Raw genomic sequence first — 19,754 nt, 5'->3', positions numbered from 1 at the left:
CTAAGGTTGAATTTGAACTCAGGTTTTCCTGACTCCAGGGCTGGGGCTCTGATTTACTATGCTACCTAGCTGCCCATAAACCACATGTACTGTTGAATTAAAAAAAAAATAAAGTCATTATCTAATATAAATAACAATAGTAGCCTACATCTACATGACTTTGGAAGATTTTTATAGAGGAGGGCCTGTAACTTAAAAACAGGAAATGCTATAACTATGATTATACAGCTACTTGTTAACAGATTTTGATTTGAGACATCAAACTGATGATAATTTTAAAGAACTACTAACTACTATTCTGATCAGTAATACATTTTCCCTCCTTCCAAATGCTGTGTTTAGCCCACATGATAGGACTCCCAAAAGTACAAAAGGGATATGTGAGATGAAACAACAAACATTCCTGAAGATAGGAGCCCTCAGAAAACTATGCTGATAGTGTGCTTAAAGATAAAAGGGCATTCAGGAAGTATTTTAAATGAGATAAGAGGGCTTCATGTATCTTGCTGGCTCTGAGATAACTTTGTTCCTTTCATCATCATTATTGATTTCTTAAGGCTTAGCCACCCTCATATCAGTACCCAGAGGGCTCAGCTCTTGGGGCTCAGTTCTTACCAATGGAAAGTTGTCACTCTGAAGGGAAGAAAGGAATAACTAAGCCTACAAATAAGAGGGAAAGGCTTCAGACTTCAGTTGAGCTGATAAAATTTCCTCTCCCTGACATGACTACATTAATCCACTGAATCAATTTACTTAATCTGTTCTGGGTAGCAAGGTGTGCCACAATTTTACCCACCTTAAAAATACCATGACAGTTAGAATGAAAAGTCCTTAGGAAACATGGTTTCCTATGTGGATCAAAAAACCAGTGCGAACCCTTCACAACTGAGCAAAGATTAAATTCTCTATTGAGATTTATATAGGGATATTGGCCACTCCAATTTCAAACGGGATTGGAAGGAATTGATGTTAAATAGCTTTGTAAAACCATTTTTCTATGCTGATTTTCAGGTGGACTAAAACTACAAATGGATTACATGTTTTTGGTCTCCTTAGATGTCCAGTTTGCTCTAATCTTCACATAAAACCCATAATTTAGAGACTATAGCTCTAGAAATAAATCCAATTGAAAGCAGTCTCCACCAATGTTGTTTAAAATGTTCTTGTCACTGACTGACCCATCACCAGCAACAAAAGCAATGCCTGCATTAATCACACATCACTTGTTCTTGGATGGTTTCTCATTAGGAGCTTTATAAAGGTACAGAAATGTGCAAAATTAGTATAAAAATGATGATGGGTTGCTCTGGAGGGAGCAGTTGCAATCTTCAAGACAGTAAGTACTTTGAGAGGAAAGTACATATGTTTGAGACATTAAAATTATGCAGCAGCAGATTAAGGTTAACCTCAGCTTGCAGATTCAGTGTACAAATTAAGTCACAAAGCCTTTTCATTGCCAATTCTAGATCTGGAAGGTTTGCAGATATTGTCTCTAGCAAATTGTCAGAATAGTCACATTTTCAATTTCAGTTTCCACTAATTCTACAAAATGCTTTCACTTTCCCTCTTTTTAAAAATTTCTGTCTCCTGCAAATCTCAGTTTAGGTTCATTAACACTGAGAAGCCTTTACCATACTTGGATTTTTGCTTACTTTTCATTTTGGTTAAGACCAAAATGTTTTGGTTTTTATCTCTTCTCTTTGTTTCACTTCCCCTCTCACAAGACATTCATCACCAGACCTTGTTCTCCCCAAGAATGTGCAATTTGTCATTTGCCACCATGACACGAGAGATATTTCCTGCTTCATTTTCATTATCAGAAAGAGACACCTCTTAGAAGGTGTCATTTCCTTAACCCTGATAAGGGCTGAAACAAAAAAAAATCACTCCCCAGTTTCATTTTCTGTCTCTCCTCTGAACTTCCAACATATTATGTTGTAGTGCATATTTTTACATTGGCATATTTATTTGCTTACATTGTAGTCTACTTCTTTCTTCACTTTTACAGTTTAGACAAACTAATTGTGTTTCTTAGCTATATGAGTGAACTTCTCACTCTTGCACCCTTGCATACTCTGATGTTCACACTTGTAAAGTGTATCCTTTTCATATTCACCTTTAATGCCTGGGGTTTCCTTCAAAATTTAACTCAAGGGTCACACATAAGAATTTTTCTGATCCTTATGGATGGTAGTATCTTACCCTCTGCAACCCCCCCACACACACACACATCCATACCTTGAAATGACCCTGCTTTATTTTATGTGCATTTTCCTTTTTATTTAGATTTGTTCAAGATTTTCTCTGGAAGTTAAATCCTGCTTCATAGGTTTCCTCTACACTTGAAAGATTACATTGATACTAAATGTTCTCTGAAAAACTTCATGGTCTCCAAGTGTCTCGATCTCATTCCTTTTCCTTCAGTACTCCTTAGTCATGAAGAGGGCTGAATATACTCCTAATATTGCCATTACCCACAAGTGATCTACCTTTTACTCAAGAAATCTGAAATTCTTTTATGCAGTAACAACTTCTCATCATTCCCTCTCTTTCCTTGCCTCTTTCTTTTTCTATTCTCTATTTCAAATTCTCTTTTCTAATTTTCTGTTTTTACACTCTTCATTGCTTGATCTCCATTCACCTTTCCATGGACCTCTTCCTTTTTGATCACCTTGGCAAGTTTGGCAGTATTAATTATACTCTCCTGCAGAACACTGTCTCGTCTCTGTTTTTCAAGTTCAGTATTCTTGCCCTTGATTTAGTGTTCCTCTCTTCCCAGTTTTGATCCTACTGTTAACCAATATACTATTACTATATGTTCTTCTACTGTCACATTCATTACTTTTTTCTTCTCAATCTATTGCCATAATTCTCTCTTCCCTTTCATGGTCAGATACAAAACTGGCCATGTCTTCCCTCACGTTCCTGGGAAGTAATGGTTCATTAATGAATTACACCAAGCAGAATACTTATACTTGTGAAAAGATCATCACTGTTTGCACACTGTTTCCCATATAAGCTCCTTGAGACTATGTTTTTGTCTTTCTTTAATATCTCCAATATTTAGCATAGTACCTGAAATATAATAATAAATATAATATGGCATTATAACATAATATAATATGTATTACATTATATAATAAATAATGCTTAATACATGCATGTTGACTTGGGATCACAAATTCAGTGAATTGTTTCAGAGTAAGCAAGGAAATAAATCTTGTGCTTTGAGTCATAGACGTCCCTTCCGTGAACATCAATTTTTCAAATTTGATATTCCTGTTCTACTAATGTGTAGCTTCTGAAGGAATGCTAAACTCTGTAAATTTTACTTCTTGTATCATTTGCTCACAAATAACAGAGAAAATAATCAACTTGGATAATATTTCTTTTATTTGAAGAATTAGACATCATTTTGTAATGAAAAGAAATGTACCTGAAAGGGACATATGTCATGTTTTGCTATGCCACAGGATTAGGAGAGAGAGAGAGAGAAAGAGAGAGAGAGAGAGAGAGAGAGAGAGAGAGAGAGAGAGAGACAGACAGACAAAGACCGAGACAGAGACAGAGACAGAGAGAGGAATGACCATTTTGATTTTCTTTCTTTTTCTCACTGTCAATGACTTACAACTCTGGCAGTGGCGTTCTGTGGGTCCCCAACATCGGCCTGTGCAAGACTTGTGGCAGCGCCCACCTGCAGGACAGAAGGGAAAAATGTAAATTAGAATCATTCAATTCTTGGCCAGGAGTGATCATTCAAGGGAAACGACTTTCACTCCTTTATGAGAATCTTTATGCTGCACTAGAGTTGAAACATTGCCCATAAAAAGTCCACTTAAATAGGAAGGCCTGAATGTCAAATATATATAGGATTAGAACACCAACTCGTGATATTTGAAAACCTCCCATCATTTTATTTCAAAACAACAGAGAGTGAATTTGTAGAATTTCACACAAGTCCTTTTGGGGGGAGAAAAGGAAGGAAAAACATGAAAGAAGTTTTAATTTTGTCTAACAGATATACCTATGATCTTTTGGGGAGTTCCACCTCTACTATTAACTCCCAGTCAGGAAGAATGAAATTAATATTCAAATAAGCATACTGAAAACTACATAGAGAATAATAACATATTCTGATAAATATGCTTCTAAGAAGAAGATGTTCTAAGGATAATTCTCATATTTCTTTTTGTAGTGAAACAACATTACATGTTTTTTAAAAGCTATGGGTCTATAAAATCCAATTTAGCTTGCAAAATTTGATGTGGGAACTTTCCTATTTATAAATTTGCCCTTTATCCCTCCCAACTGTCTCTTCTCCTTTATGAGTATTTTATCAAAAGCATTTGCCTAAAGCAAATAGACAGCTGCCTCAAAGGAAGATTCAAAGAAGTCAACCAATGGATCTAAAAAAAAAAGAAGCTAAGGATATTCAATTTCTTTAAAGCTTGATATTTGATTTCTTGACAACTAAGCAGCATAATGGATAAATCACTGTGTCTGGAGTCAGGAAGACTTGAGTTCAAAATCTGGCCTCAGACACTTAGTAACTGTGATAAACCTGGGCAAGGCACTTAACTTTGTTTGCCAGAGTTTCCTCATCTGTAAAATGAGCTGGAGAAGGAAATGGCAAACCACTCCAGTAGCTTTGTTAATAAAATCCAGTAGCTTTGTTAATAAAATCCTAAAAAGGGTGATGACAACTGAACAATAATAAATCAATTTCTTCAGGCTCACTGTAATAATAATGTGGATTACTAAAGGTAGAAGGGGACCATTTCATCCTTAAGCCTTCATTCCAGATATGAGATAATGAGACCCATCCAAGTTTATAAGCAAAACTTGAGATTTGACAGTGACTTCAGAGTCCAGATTCCTTTACAAATGAGGAAATTGAGTTCAAGAGATGTTAAATAACTTGGCCAAGATGATAGAGGTAGTAAATGTGAGAAGAGAAATTTAAGTATATATCCTCTGTGTCCAAATCCAGTGCTATATCCATGGTACTATGATGCCTCCCAGTGACTTATCCAAAGTGACAGTAAATTAGAGGCAAAACTGTGATTATAATCTCAGTCTCCTAATACTTAGCTGGAGTATCTTAGAGCCTACTAACATACATGTTCAACTATATAATGTAGCTTCTACTTATTTATAAGGTGAAATCATCTCTATGTGAAATCTGTTAGAGTTTTCCTACCTAGTCCTTCCTATTAAACTCCATTTCATTCCAAATGGTCAGGTCTGAAAGAAAAGATACTGATAGAGATAATGCTCAGATACTATAAGCATTTAGCAAATATTTCTTGAAACTGATAGATATGCAATAACAAACCTATCAGAAATTATATGATTATATCAATAGATGCTGAAAAATCTTTTGACAAAATACAGCATCCATTCCTACTAAAAACACTAAAGAGAGTGTACGAATAAATGCACTGTTCCCTAGAATAATAAGCAGTATCTATCTGAAACCATCAACAAGCATTATATTCAATGGAGATAGACTAGTGGCATTACCAATAACGTCAGGGGTGAAACAAGGATGTCCATTATCACCACTACTATTCAATATTATACTAGAAATGTCAGCTTCAGAAATAAGAAAAGAAAAAGAAATTGAAGGAATTAGAATTGGGAAGGAATAGACAAAACTCTCATTCTTTGTAGATGACATAATGGTATACCTAAAGAATGCCAAAAAATAATCTAAAAAGCTACTGGAAACAATTAGCAACTTTAACAAAGTCACAGGATATAAAATAAACCCTCATAAATCCTCAATACTTCTATATATGACTAGCAAGATACAGCAGGGAGAGATAGAAAGAGAAATCCAATTCAAAGTAATCGCAGATAATATAAAATACCTGGGAGTCTATTTGCCAAGTCAGACTCAGAAAGTTTTTGAAAACAATTACACAACACTTTGCACACAAATAAAATCAGATTTAAATAACTGAGCAAACATCAACTGTTCATGCACAGGCCAAGCTAACATAATAAAAATGATAATTCTACCAAAACTAAATTACCTATTTAGTGCCCTACCAATCAAAATTCCAAAAAAATTACTTTAGTGAGTTAGAAAAAGTTATAAGTAAATTCATATGGAGAAATAAAAAGTCAAGAATTTCCAGGGATTCAATGAAAAAAATGCAAAAGAAGATAGCTTCGCCCTACCAGATCTAAAATTATATTATAAGGCATCAGTCATCAAATTTGTCTGGTATTGGCTAAAAATATAGAGTGGTGAACCAGTAGAATAGACTAGGTGCAATAGTAGGAAATGATTATATTAATCTGCTGTTTGATAAACCCAAAGAGTCCATCGATTGGGATAAAAACTCTCTTCAATAAAAACTGCTGAGAAAATTGGAAGTTAGTATGGAAGAAACTTAGATTAGACCAACACCTCACACCCTATAACAAGATAAGATCCAAATGGATACAGGATTTAGACATAAAAAACAATATTATAAGCAAACTAGAAAATCAAGGAGTAGTTTGCCTGTCAGATCTATGGAAAGGGAAGCAGTTTATGACCAAGGAAGAGATGGAGAACATCATTAAAAACAAACTAGATGACTTTGATTATATTAAATTAAAAAGCTTTTGCACAGACAAACCACTATTACCAAGATTAAAAGAAATGTAGTAAAACTGGAAAACAATCTTTATAATTAGTATTTCTGACAAAGGACTCATTTCTAAAATATACAGAGAACTGAGTCAAAGTTTTCAAAAAAACAAGCCATTTCCCAATTGACAAATGGTCAATAGATATGCAAAGGAAATTTACAGATGAGGAAATCAAAGTGATCCAGAGTCATATGAAAATTTGTTCTAAATCATTACTTATTAGAGAAATGAAAATTAAAGCATCTTTGAGATACCAACTCACAGCTCTTAGTTTGGCCAATATGACTAGAAAGGACAATGATAAATATTGGAAGCGATGTGGGAAGTCGGAGTTGTGAACTCATCCAACTTTTCTGGAGAGCTATTTGGAATGTTACGCCCAAAGAGAAACAAAAATTTCCATACCCCTTGATCTATCTATTGAGTCTATACCATGAAGAGATGATGAAAAAGGGTAAAAATATCATTGTACAAAAATATTCATAGCAGCCATGTTTGTGGTGGCAAAGAATTGGAAATTAAGTGAATGTCCTTCAGTTGGGGAATGGCTTAACAAACTATGGTATATGTATGTCATAGAACACTATTGTTTTATTAGAAACCAGGAGGGATGAGAATTCAGGGAAGCCTTGGGGGATTTGCATTAACTGATGCTGAGCGAGATGAGCAGAACTAGAAAAACATTATACACCATAATAGCAACATGGGGGTGATGATTAACCTTGATGGACTTGCTCATTCCATCAGTGCAACTATCCGGGTCAATTTGGGGTTATCTGTGATGGAGAATACCATCTCTATCCAGAGAAAGAATTGTGGAGTTTGAACAAAGACTAAGGACTATTACCTTTAATTAGGAAAAAAAACCATCTTATTATGTAATCTTCTTATATCTTATACTTTATTTTTCTTCCTTAAGGATATGATTTCTCTCTTATCACATTCAATTGGATCAATGTATACCCTGGAAGCAATGTAAACACTGACAAATTGCCTTCTGTAGGGGGTGGGAGGAGGGAAGCAAGATTAAGGGGAAAAATTGGAAAAAAATTATAAAATTGTAAAACTCAGATTAAATAAAATTAAATAAATAAAATCTTTAAAAGATAAAAAAGAAAATGGTAGATATGACTCAGACATCAGTCTGTGGTGTGATTTAATTTAAGAACCTTAGGCTTCCTTATTTAATTTAAAAAATATTTTCACTTACCAAATAGTTATTGTTTTCTACCTCACATCTGCCCCTCCCCATGGGAATAAATACCTTTTTTTATAACACAATATCAATTGTCCACAGTTGCATAGTCAACCAAAATAAACATCCCTGTTGCTAATGTCCAAAAACCCGTCATATTCTGTATCTTTAGTCTATCTCTTTTCTGGCAGGTTGTAACTGATAGTATTTTAATCCTCAACTTGGAAGACATATCAGTTACCTAATTTTTCATTGAGTCAGCTCTATTTGAACATATCATGCTTAAAGATCATTTGTTGAAAGTATATTGACAAAACTTCTCCACTCCTCCTCCTCCTCCCTACACATATAAGTTTTCACCTAACTCCTCCCATGTCCTTCAACTCAGCTGGATATAGATGGCATTACTGATTAGGTTATACAGTAATTATATGTACTATATTCCAGCCATCTTTATAAAAGCATCACATCCTTGCTGTATTACAGTTCATTTAAGGCAATTATGCCTGTGAAGCGCTATTGCTGACATCATCGCCGTATAATTTCCTGTCACTCTCTGCCATCTGTTTATTTAGATCACAAACACATTATAACTACATAATGCAAACTCATTCTGGCTGACAGGAAAAGGGCTCCATCTGGCATGAATAATATAACTTTAATCAGTAATAACGATAATTATTATTAAGAACCTACTGGAGTTCTTTTGTATAAAGCTAATAAATCTAAATTGATTTATAACAGCGGAAATTAGAAAAGACTGTGAGGAAAAATAGAAAATGCTGGAAACTTTTCATGGCACAAAACTTTTTTTTAAAATAGGAAAGTAGCTGTTGTGGGGGTTAATGGGAGTCTTGTTTCTCTAGATGTGCTAAAATCCATTAAATCGACCCATTAAGTGGTCAGTTAATTGCAGATTTCTGAAATGGGATGATCTGTCCTTTATTCTAACACTTCTTGATTTACATTTGAGCTAATAAAACATTTGGCTTTGTTCTTTATGGTTCTTTATGGTCAAAACACTATATCTATATTTATATCCATAACTATAGCTAGTTATCTATATCTATATCTATCTATCTATCTATCTATCTATCTATCTATCTATCTATGTGACTGAGAAAATAGGAAGGCTAGATTTCAGAACAGGTAACCTGACAATCCTTTTTTTTCCCTCCACTCCTCTGTAATAAGTCCTTTGAAAATTCCCAGTATTGTGGGTCCCTCTCCAAAACCCCATATGCCCATGAATTTTATATAATTCTCCATTTCAAAGTTGATTGGATAAGTTTTGATTTTTGAAGATTCTTGGTAAATAACTAACTATCCCTTGCCAAGTCCTAACTCCTTTGGAAATACAGGTTTAAGCATTTTCAAAAGTCATTAAGAAACAAACAAACTTAAACTTGTCCATTTCCTGTTATAGGACTACACTGGGGTAGCTCAGGAGATCATTTGCATTTATATGAAGATATTTAACAGTACCCCAAGGGAAAGCAAGTCAGGGGCTCCTTCTCTGATTGGGAACTGTGTTGGCATTATTCTTTTTTTCCCCTTCCTCAATTACAAAGGCAAAATAGGGAAGTGAGCATGTGCTCAGCACATTTCTAAATTAAATGATCACATTTAAAGTACCATGTATTAAACATTCTCAAATAAAATATCCTTCAGTACACTGTCATCCTGAAAGAGTAGCATCTGGAGGATTTCACCAGCTAAAGGGAATCCTTTTTCCGCTTGTGCTGTACGAGAATGGCAGCATCAGGTCTAAGAAAATCTCAATTTCTTCTTAGTTCTAGCACTTCTAACTACTTAAAAGGGATTGTAAACATTCTACATGGAAACAATCAAATAGATTAAGAATGTCAAATGTCAGTATTATGACCTGCATTTAGAAAAACAGCCCATTGGGTTAGCCTATCTTTGTATAGATACAGACAGGCTCCGAAGAGAGATAAGTAGTTGGGTACAGAACAAAGACAAGTTGTCAATTCCTGCCAAATCAGACTCCTCAATATCTCATTTCTATCTACTTCTTCACATTTATACAACTACCTCCCCAGTTTAACCTCTCATCACTTCTTACCTGGACTACTGTAATAGCTACCTACATGCTTTCCCTGACCCAAACTGGTTTCCTTTTACAATCTATCTCCCATTATAGCTAGATGCCAGATATATATATATATAAAGCACAGGACACTACATTACACAAGAAGTCTCAGGGGAATTCTCTTGCCTTGAGGATAAAATCAAAGTTCTCAGCATTTAAAGCCATTCACAAACTCTTTTCAGCCTACCTGTATCTGATTTATTATACCTTTTCATATAATCACTGTTTCACTCGTGTAAATGTATCTGTTACTTCTCTAATTATATAACATTCCATCTCCATTTCTGTAGAGAGACTGATCTTCCTTGGTTGAATCTATGCCTTCATCATTCTTCCATTCATAATCTCCCAATTCTTTCAAGAATCAGATCAAGTGCTACCTCCTACAACCAGCCTTTAAAAAGCAATGAATAAATCAGTTAGCAAACATTAATTATTCCTATATTTGTTCACTCACCCCTAATTTGTTTTAGAAATTTTACGTGTTTATATGTATGCATATGTGTGGCTTATTGTTTCCCCCAATAGAATATAAGTCCTTGACGTCAGGTTCAGTTTCATCTATGTGACTAACACTCTGGCTCCTAGCACAAATTCTGGAACTCAGTAGCAGTAATAAAACCTTCTTCTTACTTTTAACTCTTATTCTAGAAGTTATCACTTGGAGTACAAGAATCAAGAAGATATATAAAAAACTTATTAAGTGAACAAATACAATACTTAATAAGCAACTCTGTGCCCCTTATCACCATTATTATTCAATATTATATTAGAATTATTAGCTTTAGCAATGAGAAGAAAAATAATTGAAGGAATTAGAATAGGCAATGAGGAACCCAAACTCACATTCTGCAGAGGATATGATGATATACTAGGAGAATCCTAGAAAATCAACTGAAAAAAACTACTTGAAAAACTTAACAACTACAGCAAAGTTTCAGGATAGAAAATAAACCCCTATAAAACATCATTATTTCTAGATATCACCAACAAAGCACAACACCAAGAGAAAGAGAAATGCCATTTAAGTACCTGCAAACAAAATAAAAAACATAGGAGTTTACCTGTCAAGACAAGCCCAGAAATTATAGTCTATGAATGCAATTGCAAAACACTTTTCACACAAATAAAATTAAATATAAATAAGTGGAAAATATCAACTACTTATGATTAGACCAAGCTAATGTAGAAAAAAAATGACATTTTTAAACTAAATTAAATTATTTTTGCAGTAGCACACCGATTAAACTATTGAAAATTATTATATAGAGCTAGAAAAAAGGAATAAAATTCATCTGGAAGAACAAAATATCAAGAAAATAAAGGGAATAAATAAAAAAAAATGCCAAGGAAGGTTTCCTAGCTATACCAGATCTAAAACTATATTATAAAGTGGCAGTCAAAGCTAAGTCAAAACTATCTGGTACTGGCTAAGAAACAGAGAAGTGAATTATGGGAATAGATTAGGTACTAAAGAAATATTAGTAAATGACTATAGTAATCCACTGTTTGATGAACCAAAAAAGACTTCAGCTTCTGGACTAAGAACTCACTATTTGACAAAAACTGCTGGGAAAACTGGAAAAGAGTATGGCAGAAACTAGGCAGAGATCACCTATCCCAAGTTAGAGACTCACCTATATCAAGATAAAGTCAAAATAGATACAGAATTTAGACACAAAGAATGATACTATGAGCCAATTAGTAGAATAAACAATAGTCTATCAGACCTACAAAGAGGGAAGGAGTTTATGAACAAGCAAGAGATACAGGACATCATTAAAAGCAAAATGGATAGTTTTGATTACATTAAATTAAAAATGTTTTGCATAAATAAAACCAAAGTAACCATGAATAGAAGGAACACAGGAAGCTGGTAAACAATTTATTATAGACAGTGTTTTTAATCAAGGACTCATTTCTAAAATATATAAAAATTAAAGTTCATTACCTAATTGTTAAATGATCAAAAGATATGAATAATGGTTTTCAGATGAAAACTATTTATAGTCAAACTATTTAAAGCTATTTATAGTCAAAAATGCTCCAAATCGTTATTGATTAGAGAAAGGCAAATTAAAGCAATACTGAGGTACCACCTCATGCCTATAATGTTGGCTATGATGACAAAAAAAGGAAAATGATCATTGTTGGGTAGGGTGTGAGAAAATTGGGACAATAATGCACTGTTTGTGGAGTTGGGAACTGATCCTACCATTATAGAGACCATTTTGGAGCTATGCTCAAGAGCAAAACCTGTGCATACCCTTTGATCCAGCACTACCACTACTAGGTCTATATCCGAAGGACCATAAAAATGGTACAAGTCACATACGTTCAGAAATATGTATAGCATTTCTTTTTGCAGTGGTGAGGAAATGAAAATTGAGTGGATGTTCATAAATTGAGAAATCATTGAAGAAGTTATGTTTTATGAATGTTATGGAGTACTATTGTCATGCAAGAAATATGAGTGATCAGATTTTAGAGAAGCATGGAAAGACCTGCATGCACTGATGCTGGATGAAGTAAACAGAACCAAGAAAACATTGTACACATTAACAACAATATTGTGAGATGATCAGCTCTGATGAATGCAGCTCATCTCAGCAATGCACTGATCAAGGACAAACCTGAGAGACCTGTTAGGGAAAATGCCTTCAGAGAAAAAGTCATGCAAAGCAAAATATACTATGTTTTCATTTTTAAAACTTCTTTTACATATTTTTTGTTTATCATTGTTTTTCCCCTTAACTTGACTTCTTCTTTTATAACATGCATAATATGGAAATGTTTGAAATAATTATACATGTACAGCTTTTAGCAGATTGTTGATTGCTATGGGGAGAGGAGAAGGAAGGTAGGGTGGTAGAAAAATATGGAACTCATAAAGTTGAAAATGGATGAATATTGAAAGTTACCTTTGCATGTGATTGGAAAAATAAAATAAAATTAAAAAAACTAAAAATATTATTGTCATAATGGAGATCAAAGTATACTATTTTGCATCTTAAAAATTTGTTTTATGTTTTGTGCATTTTTCCTTTCATATTTTTTCATCACTAATATAAAAATGTTTAACATAGTTAATCTATATCAGGTTACTCAAATGGAGGGGAAAGGGAAAAGGGGGAGGCAGAAAAATGTTGAATTCAAAATATTACCCAAAAAATGAATGTTGAAAACTATCTTTGAGACATCTAGGTAGAACAGCGGTTAGAGTACCAGCCCTGGAGTTAGGAGGAACTAAATTCAAATCTGAACTTAGACACTTGATACTTTGAGCACGTTACTTGACTCCATTGTCCCACCCCCCAAAATAGAAATTTAATTGAAAAATTAAATAAATAATTGTAAATTTAAAGAGGAAACCTTTATAAATTAAAAATCCCCCCAATAAAACAACTATGATGTATTTCTTATGTGCTTATACCCAGTAAACCCTAAAATTTATTTTCATCATGTTGAATTGTGAGGTTGGCAGGTTTACTGAAACTTAAGGAGAACAGGAATTTTAAGGGTTTGGGAACCCTTCTCTTATGCCTATTAACTTCTGCATCAGGGAAACCAAAGAATAGTAGATAAAAAGGGGAGTATTTCAGTTGATTTTACTATCTGAGAAAAAATTCTCAGTGATAATATAAATATTATCAATTTGTAACTAGGAATAAATCTACTGAAAATCATTTGAAGAAATGATCAATAGTAATGGAGACTATTTCTTATTCACTACATGTTGTCTCAGATAAATCTCATAATTTCTACCTTTGTGACTGTGAAAACAGTATTGGGAAACTATTTGCCCTTTAGTTGGATTATCTATTCGCTCTCCATGCCTTACTGAATTTGATCACAAGAGGAAAATTGTCATTCCAACCTCTTACCATTTTATTGTCACTGCTGTTTCTTCTGTGAAAGAAAGAAACTAACAAAAATACTTTGTATTGGGGTCAGGTTGTGTGAGAAAGGTCCAGGATACAAAGATAGATATAATTAATCCAGGTCCTTGAGAAGTTCAGATTATAAGAGAGGAAACAACTTGAAAATAATCTTTTATCAAATATATATTTATATATATATCATATGTATATGTACACGTAATACATAAAGATATGTAATATATGTGTATGGATGTATATATGCAAAACATTCATATTTATATAAAAAATTTAGAGATAATTTGAAAAAGAAATAACTAGTATTAAGGAGGACCAAGAAATAGACTTCTTAGTGCATATGAGATTTTAGCTGATACAGAAAAGAAGCCTACAGCTGGGGCTGATGAGGAAGAGAATTCTATATTCTAAAGCAAGGGGGACAGTTAATTAAAGTGCACAGAATAGGGGATCACAGTGCCTTGTGCTAGGAACTGCAAAGATAGTGACCCTGGATCTTATAGTGTATAGATAAAAGCAGAATTTGAGTAGTCTAGAAAAGAAAAATAGGATCAATTTGTAAAGAGCTCTAGATGCCAACTAAGTAGCATAGTGGATAGAGTACCATCTCTGGAGTTTAAATCTGGCCTCAGATGCTTAATAATTACCTAGCTGTGATACCTTGGGCAAGTCAATTAGCCACATTTCTTTGCAAAAACCAAATAAAATAAAGAGTTCTAAAAATCAAAAAAAGATGTAAGTAATGTAACTATTTTCTTCTCCAGGTATCCAGAAGAGACTATAAAAGGCTTTATTGAGGAGGGAAGTGACATTGTCACATATGTGCTTTAGGAAGGTTCCTTTGACAACTAAGCGAAGGAGAACCTTGGGACAAGAAAATTAATTAGCAAGTGATTGTAATAATCCAGAGTGAGGTGATGAGGGCCTACAACAGAATGGTGGTATGGTTAAAGGAGAGAAGAGGTAATATGCAAGAGATAGCATGAGGTGACAAGACTTGGAAACGGAAAAGGTATTATGTATGAGAGAGAATATGTCACATATAATACCTAAATTGGGAGCAATGGTGACTAGAAGGATGATGGTGTCTTTGAGAGTAAAAGTAAAATTAAGAGGAAAGGAGGATTTGAGGGGAAAGACATGTTGAGTTAAATATATATAGGAGATATTTAGTTAGAAATACCCCAAAAGCAGGTAGAGATGCAAGACAAGAATTCAAAAATGAGATTAGATTGGAATAATAGATATGAGAATAATCTATGTAGAGCTAATATTTGCATCCATTGGAGCTGTTGAGCTCACCATGTAAAATAGATTGAGGAGGAAGAGAAAAGAGTCCAAGAAAAAGCCATAAGGGACACCCACAGTTTGTGGATACATCCTGGGCAAAGATCAAGCAAAACAGATCAAGCAGTGAGAAAGGAAGAAGATCCAGGAAAGAAGCTGTGAAAACTTAGAAAGGATAATCAAAGAGAAGAGGGTGATCTACCATATCAAGGTCTACTTCAGAATTAGTAAGGGTGAAGAAATTAGATATAGCAATTTTGGAAAGAGAATTTTGTGTTGAGGTCAGAAGTCAAACTCCAAAATTCAGGTACAAATTTCATAAAACACCTAAGATCTTCTAAAAGTAAACTCTAGTGTTCTTTTGATTTAATAATTACTAAATTGCCACTCAAAGCAGGGAAAACTATGTCTAGATATGAGTGAATGAGACAATCATAGGATTATGGAAAAAATAAATTGGGAGAAAAACCTTATTAGGTAAACATATTTTGATTTGGGGAGGGGATGTTTTAATTTTGATCATGATGGATTTGATGCTTCATGAAAATACACCAATGAAGTGGTGAAGAAGGGAGTTATGCATTAGGAAAATTGGACATGTATAACTTTCTTGCAAGTCCCAAGATTTTCCTGAAATGACTCACACACAATACACATTCAGAATATTTTTCACTAGCTCTCATGTGCTTTCTTTTTCAATGTCCACAAATTTGATGTAAAGAAAAGAAATGACATGGCAACCAGGAGCCTCAAGTATATGCTGAGAAGGTTGTGTTCATTCTTTCAGAGAGATGAGTCTTCAACTGGTAATTATGACAAGATTAAAAAGGACACTTTCTTCTTCTACCAGAGTTCCCATTGGAGATTAAATACTCATGTCTCAAAAAAAAAATCACCTTTTAAATAGGAGAGAGGAACTAAGATGAAAGGTGTTAATAAATATGGCACATTATTCTTTTTTTCTCACATGGCTCCTCCAGTAAAGATACAATATACTTTATAAAGTACAATATAAATGTAAACTATTTCTGCTACAAGGATTTTTTGAGCAAAAATATAAACATATGGAGAAGTGTTTAGGAGCTATTTTGATCTCTGGAAGAATTTTAAATTCAGGCTAGAAGTTTGGTTTGTCACTTTGACAATATCAGAGCTTTTAGGTGGCTTAATTTTGGTCATTGATGCTTTCATGTTGCCCATTAATAACATTGGAATGTTAGATGATTTTTAAAAATAGGAAGTTAAAAAAATAGGAAAACATTAAAAAACAAGTGTCATCTAACTGCCTCTGGTTAAAAAATTGCAAATGTATTCTTCCTGTTAATTCTAATTATTATTAAATCTATCAATTTTAACCTGCTAAAACTACTTTTTTAACTCATTAAAGAAGTGAGAGGATACTAGTTTCCATGAAGGGAAAATGTTTTTTTTTAATTTAAATTTATTTATTTATTTGCATCCATATATAGAGGTATATTTTTAAGTTACAAAATTTCCTCTTCCCCCCTCCCTCCATCAGCGGCAACAATGGTGAACAGTCAGGGTAACATTGTACAAAAATATTTTGATAAACTTGTTTACAGATTAGTAAATTTTGCTATAAGGAATTAGGATTAAGGAAAAGAGATACATAAGAGATAAATTTTATAAAATGTTCATCAGATTCTGAAGGGGTGTGTGTGTGTGTGTGTGTGTGTGTGTGTGTGTGTGTGTGTGTGTGTGTTGTTTTTCTTCCTCTGGATAGGGATAATGACTCCATAGCCAGTTTAATACAGTTGTCCTACTCTCTGGACCATTGAGAGGAGCTACTTCCATCATCTCACAATATTATTGTTGATGTGTGCATTGTTCTCTTGGTTCTACTCCCTTCACTCAGTATCAGATCCCCCAAGTCATTCCATGCTTCTCTAGAGTACAACCATTTATGATTTCTTATAGAACAATAGTATTCCATGGTATTCATGTACCATAACTTGTTTAGCCATTCCCCAGTTGATGGGCATCCCCTCAGTTTCCAATTCTTTGCCACTACAAGAAGAGCTGCTATGAATATTTTGGAAAATGTAGAACTTTTCCCTTTTTTTAAATAATTTCTTCTGGATATAGAACTAGAATTGGAATTGCTGAGTCAAAGAGCAGGAACAGTTTCATTACTTTTTTCAGTATAATTCCATACTGCTCTCTAGAAATGTTGAATACATTCACAACTCCACCAGCAATGAATCAATGTCCCAATCCTCCCACAACCTCTCCAACATTGATCATTTTCCCTTTTTCTCATCTTGGTCAATCTGATTGGTGTGAGATGATATCTCATTGTTTTAATTTGCATTTCTCTAATCAATAATGATTTGGAGCATTTTCTCAAATGATTTTATATAAAGATATATATATATGTATATATATATTTATGTCTTTAATTTCTTCATCTGAAGACTATCTGTTCATATCATTTGACCATTTATTAATTGGGGAATCCATGAAGACAAAATTTAAAAAGGAAAATAACATGCTTTAATAGCAGAGCATGATACTACTTCTGTCCATGATCCATTCAGCCATGAAAGTGATTTCCTAAAGTTGACTATGTCAAGTTCATATTCAATAACCTCCACTCATTCCCTAAGATAAAATCTACTGTTTAGCATTTAAAACCCTTCATAAGCTACTCTCCACTTTCCCAATCTTCATATCTACATAATTACATATATATTTACTTAAATATGCACATATATATATGTATATATATATATTTAAACATACTTACATAAACATATAAACACATGTTCTTTGATCCAGTGATACTGACCTCCATGTTATTCCTCAAATAAGAAACTGCTTCAAACTTTTGGGAAGTTTCTATGGAAGTACTCCACACCTAGAATATTTTCCCTTCTCATCTCAACCTTTTGGCGACTTTTCACTGAAAACTCTCCTTTCTCTAGAAAGGCTTTCCCAATTCTTCTCAATTCTTTTATCTTCCCTCCATTAATAATTTCCCATTCATCCTAAATGCAGGTAGGCTATTTTTTTCACTTGCACTCTTTTGCATTAACTGCACATTAGATGGTAAGCACTTTAAGAGGTGGCAGCTCTCTTTTACAGTTCTTTGTATGCTTAGTACTCAGTACAATTTCTTATATATGAGAGAGGTATGGCAATGACTTAATGAGTCATTGAATAAGCACTTTAAAGAACAAAAGATATTAAGATTTTATTTTTGGTTCTAGATTTAACCTGATTTATGGGTACCAAAGTTTAATATAAACCTAGATTAGAATATTTTCTCAATTTTTTCTCTCATTGATCAATATGTTACTTTCCCTACTTATGCAGACATTAAACAATTCTTTATTGAACAAAACTCATTTGAAAAGAAAATAATGATATAATTAAAGCACTGAGACACCATATTTGATCAAAAAGTTGAGGAATTTTTCCTCTCAGTACACAATACTTTCCATATACTTGTCTAAGAATTCTAAGGAAAAAGTATAAAGGCATTTTATTTAAAAGAGTCTAAATGTTTATATATATATATATATATATATATATATATATATATATATATATATATATACTTTTTTAAAGAAAGGAACCATATTTTCCATTTGCAATTAAATTTTATTTTCTCTTTTAGCTTTAAAAAATAGTTTCAAGGAGATGCTCATGGAAGTCAAGATTGCAGCACAAAGCTAACATGCTCCCAGAGCTTTCACTACCAAAGATAAATGAAGCCTCTATTTTGACATTCAAACTACAGATCACACTAAGAAACAAAAAAGAATCAAAGAATTTTCAATGGAGGATCTTCAGTGAAGTTCTGTCTCTTTGGGAGAAAAGGGGAAGTAAAGTCCAGGAGGCAGGAGAGCAGGAAAGCCAGTGTAAGGCTTTTAGCCACAGTGCAATCCAGGTCCCAACAGCTTAACAACAGCAGAGGTCCAGGAAGCTAGATAAGCAAGCCAGCAGGGAGGACTTCAGCCTCAAAAAAAATAGTCTGAAACCTTGGAGCACCAGGGTAAAAGGCAGGACTAGGTCGGGAACAAACCACTGCTAAGTCAGAACCTGGATATAAAGGAAGAAAAAAATCTTTGCAAAGGCCAGGCCTGGACTGCATAAGCAACATCTTGGTCAATGTCAAGCCAGGGATCAGACCCCAGCCCTAGCACACAAAAAAAAGCTTGGATCTTTATTCCCTATACTCCAGGAGCAGAGAAAAAAAAAACAAAGATGAGCAAAAAAGCTGAAATATTGCTCAATGTAGAAAAGTTCTTTACAGATAAAGATGATAACAATGTCATGTCTGAAGAAGAAATCAATGAAAAGTCACTCATAGGAGAAGTATCAAAATAGTCTATAAATTGGACTCAAACATAAAAGCTCATCGAAGAGCTTAAAAACTAATTTAAAAACCAAAGAAGGAAGGGGGGAAGAAGAAAAATGGAAAAAAAGAAATTAGAGTCATGCAGGAATATTATGAAAAATTGACCAGAGAATTCAACATCTTTAAAAAGGAAATCCATAAGGAAAATGAAGAAAATAAAACCCTAAAAATTAGAATTGAACAAATAGAAACCAATGAATCTATGAGACTACAAGATTCCATCAAACAAAATAA

At 33.6% G+C, this 19,754-nt stretch overlaps 1 protein-coding gene across 4 annotated transcripts in view; it reads right to left on the bottom strand.

Moving 5' to 3' along the window:
- The window catches only part of ERBB4 (erb-b2 receptor tyrosine kinase 4), a 1,472,307-nt gene that overhangs the window by 472,659 nt on the left and 979,894 nt on the right, over nucleotides 1-19,754 (bottom strand). For all 4 annotated transcript variants that reach the window (XM_074191455.1, XM_074191456.1, XM_074191457.1 and 1 more), the window contains one exon: nucleotides 3,629-3,694. In XM_074191455.1, coding sequence (XP_074047556.1) covers nucleotides 3,629-3,694 — 66 coding nt within the window. The remainder of the gene's footprint in view (nucleotides 1-3,628; nucleotides 3,695-19,754) is intronic.

This window comes from Macrotis lagotis, chromosome 6, assembly GCF_037893015.1.
Source record: "Macrotis lagotis isolate mMagLag1 chromosome 6, bilby.v1.9.chrom.fasta, whole genome shotgun sequence".
Classification (NCBI taxonomy): domain Eukaryota; kingdom Metazoa; phylum Chordata; class Mammalia; order Peramelemorphia; family Peramelidae; genus Macrotis; species Macrotis lagotis.
This window is presented reverse-complemented; position numbering and strand designations above follow the sequence as displayed.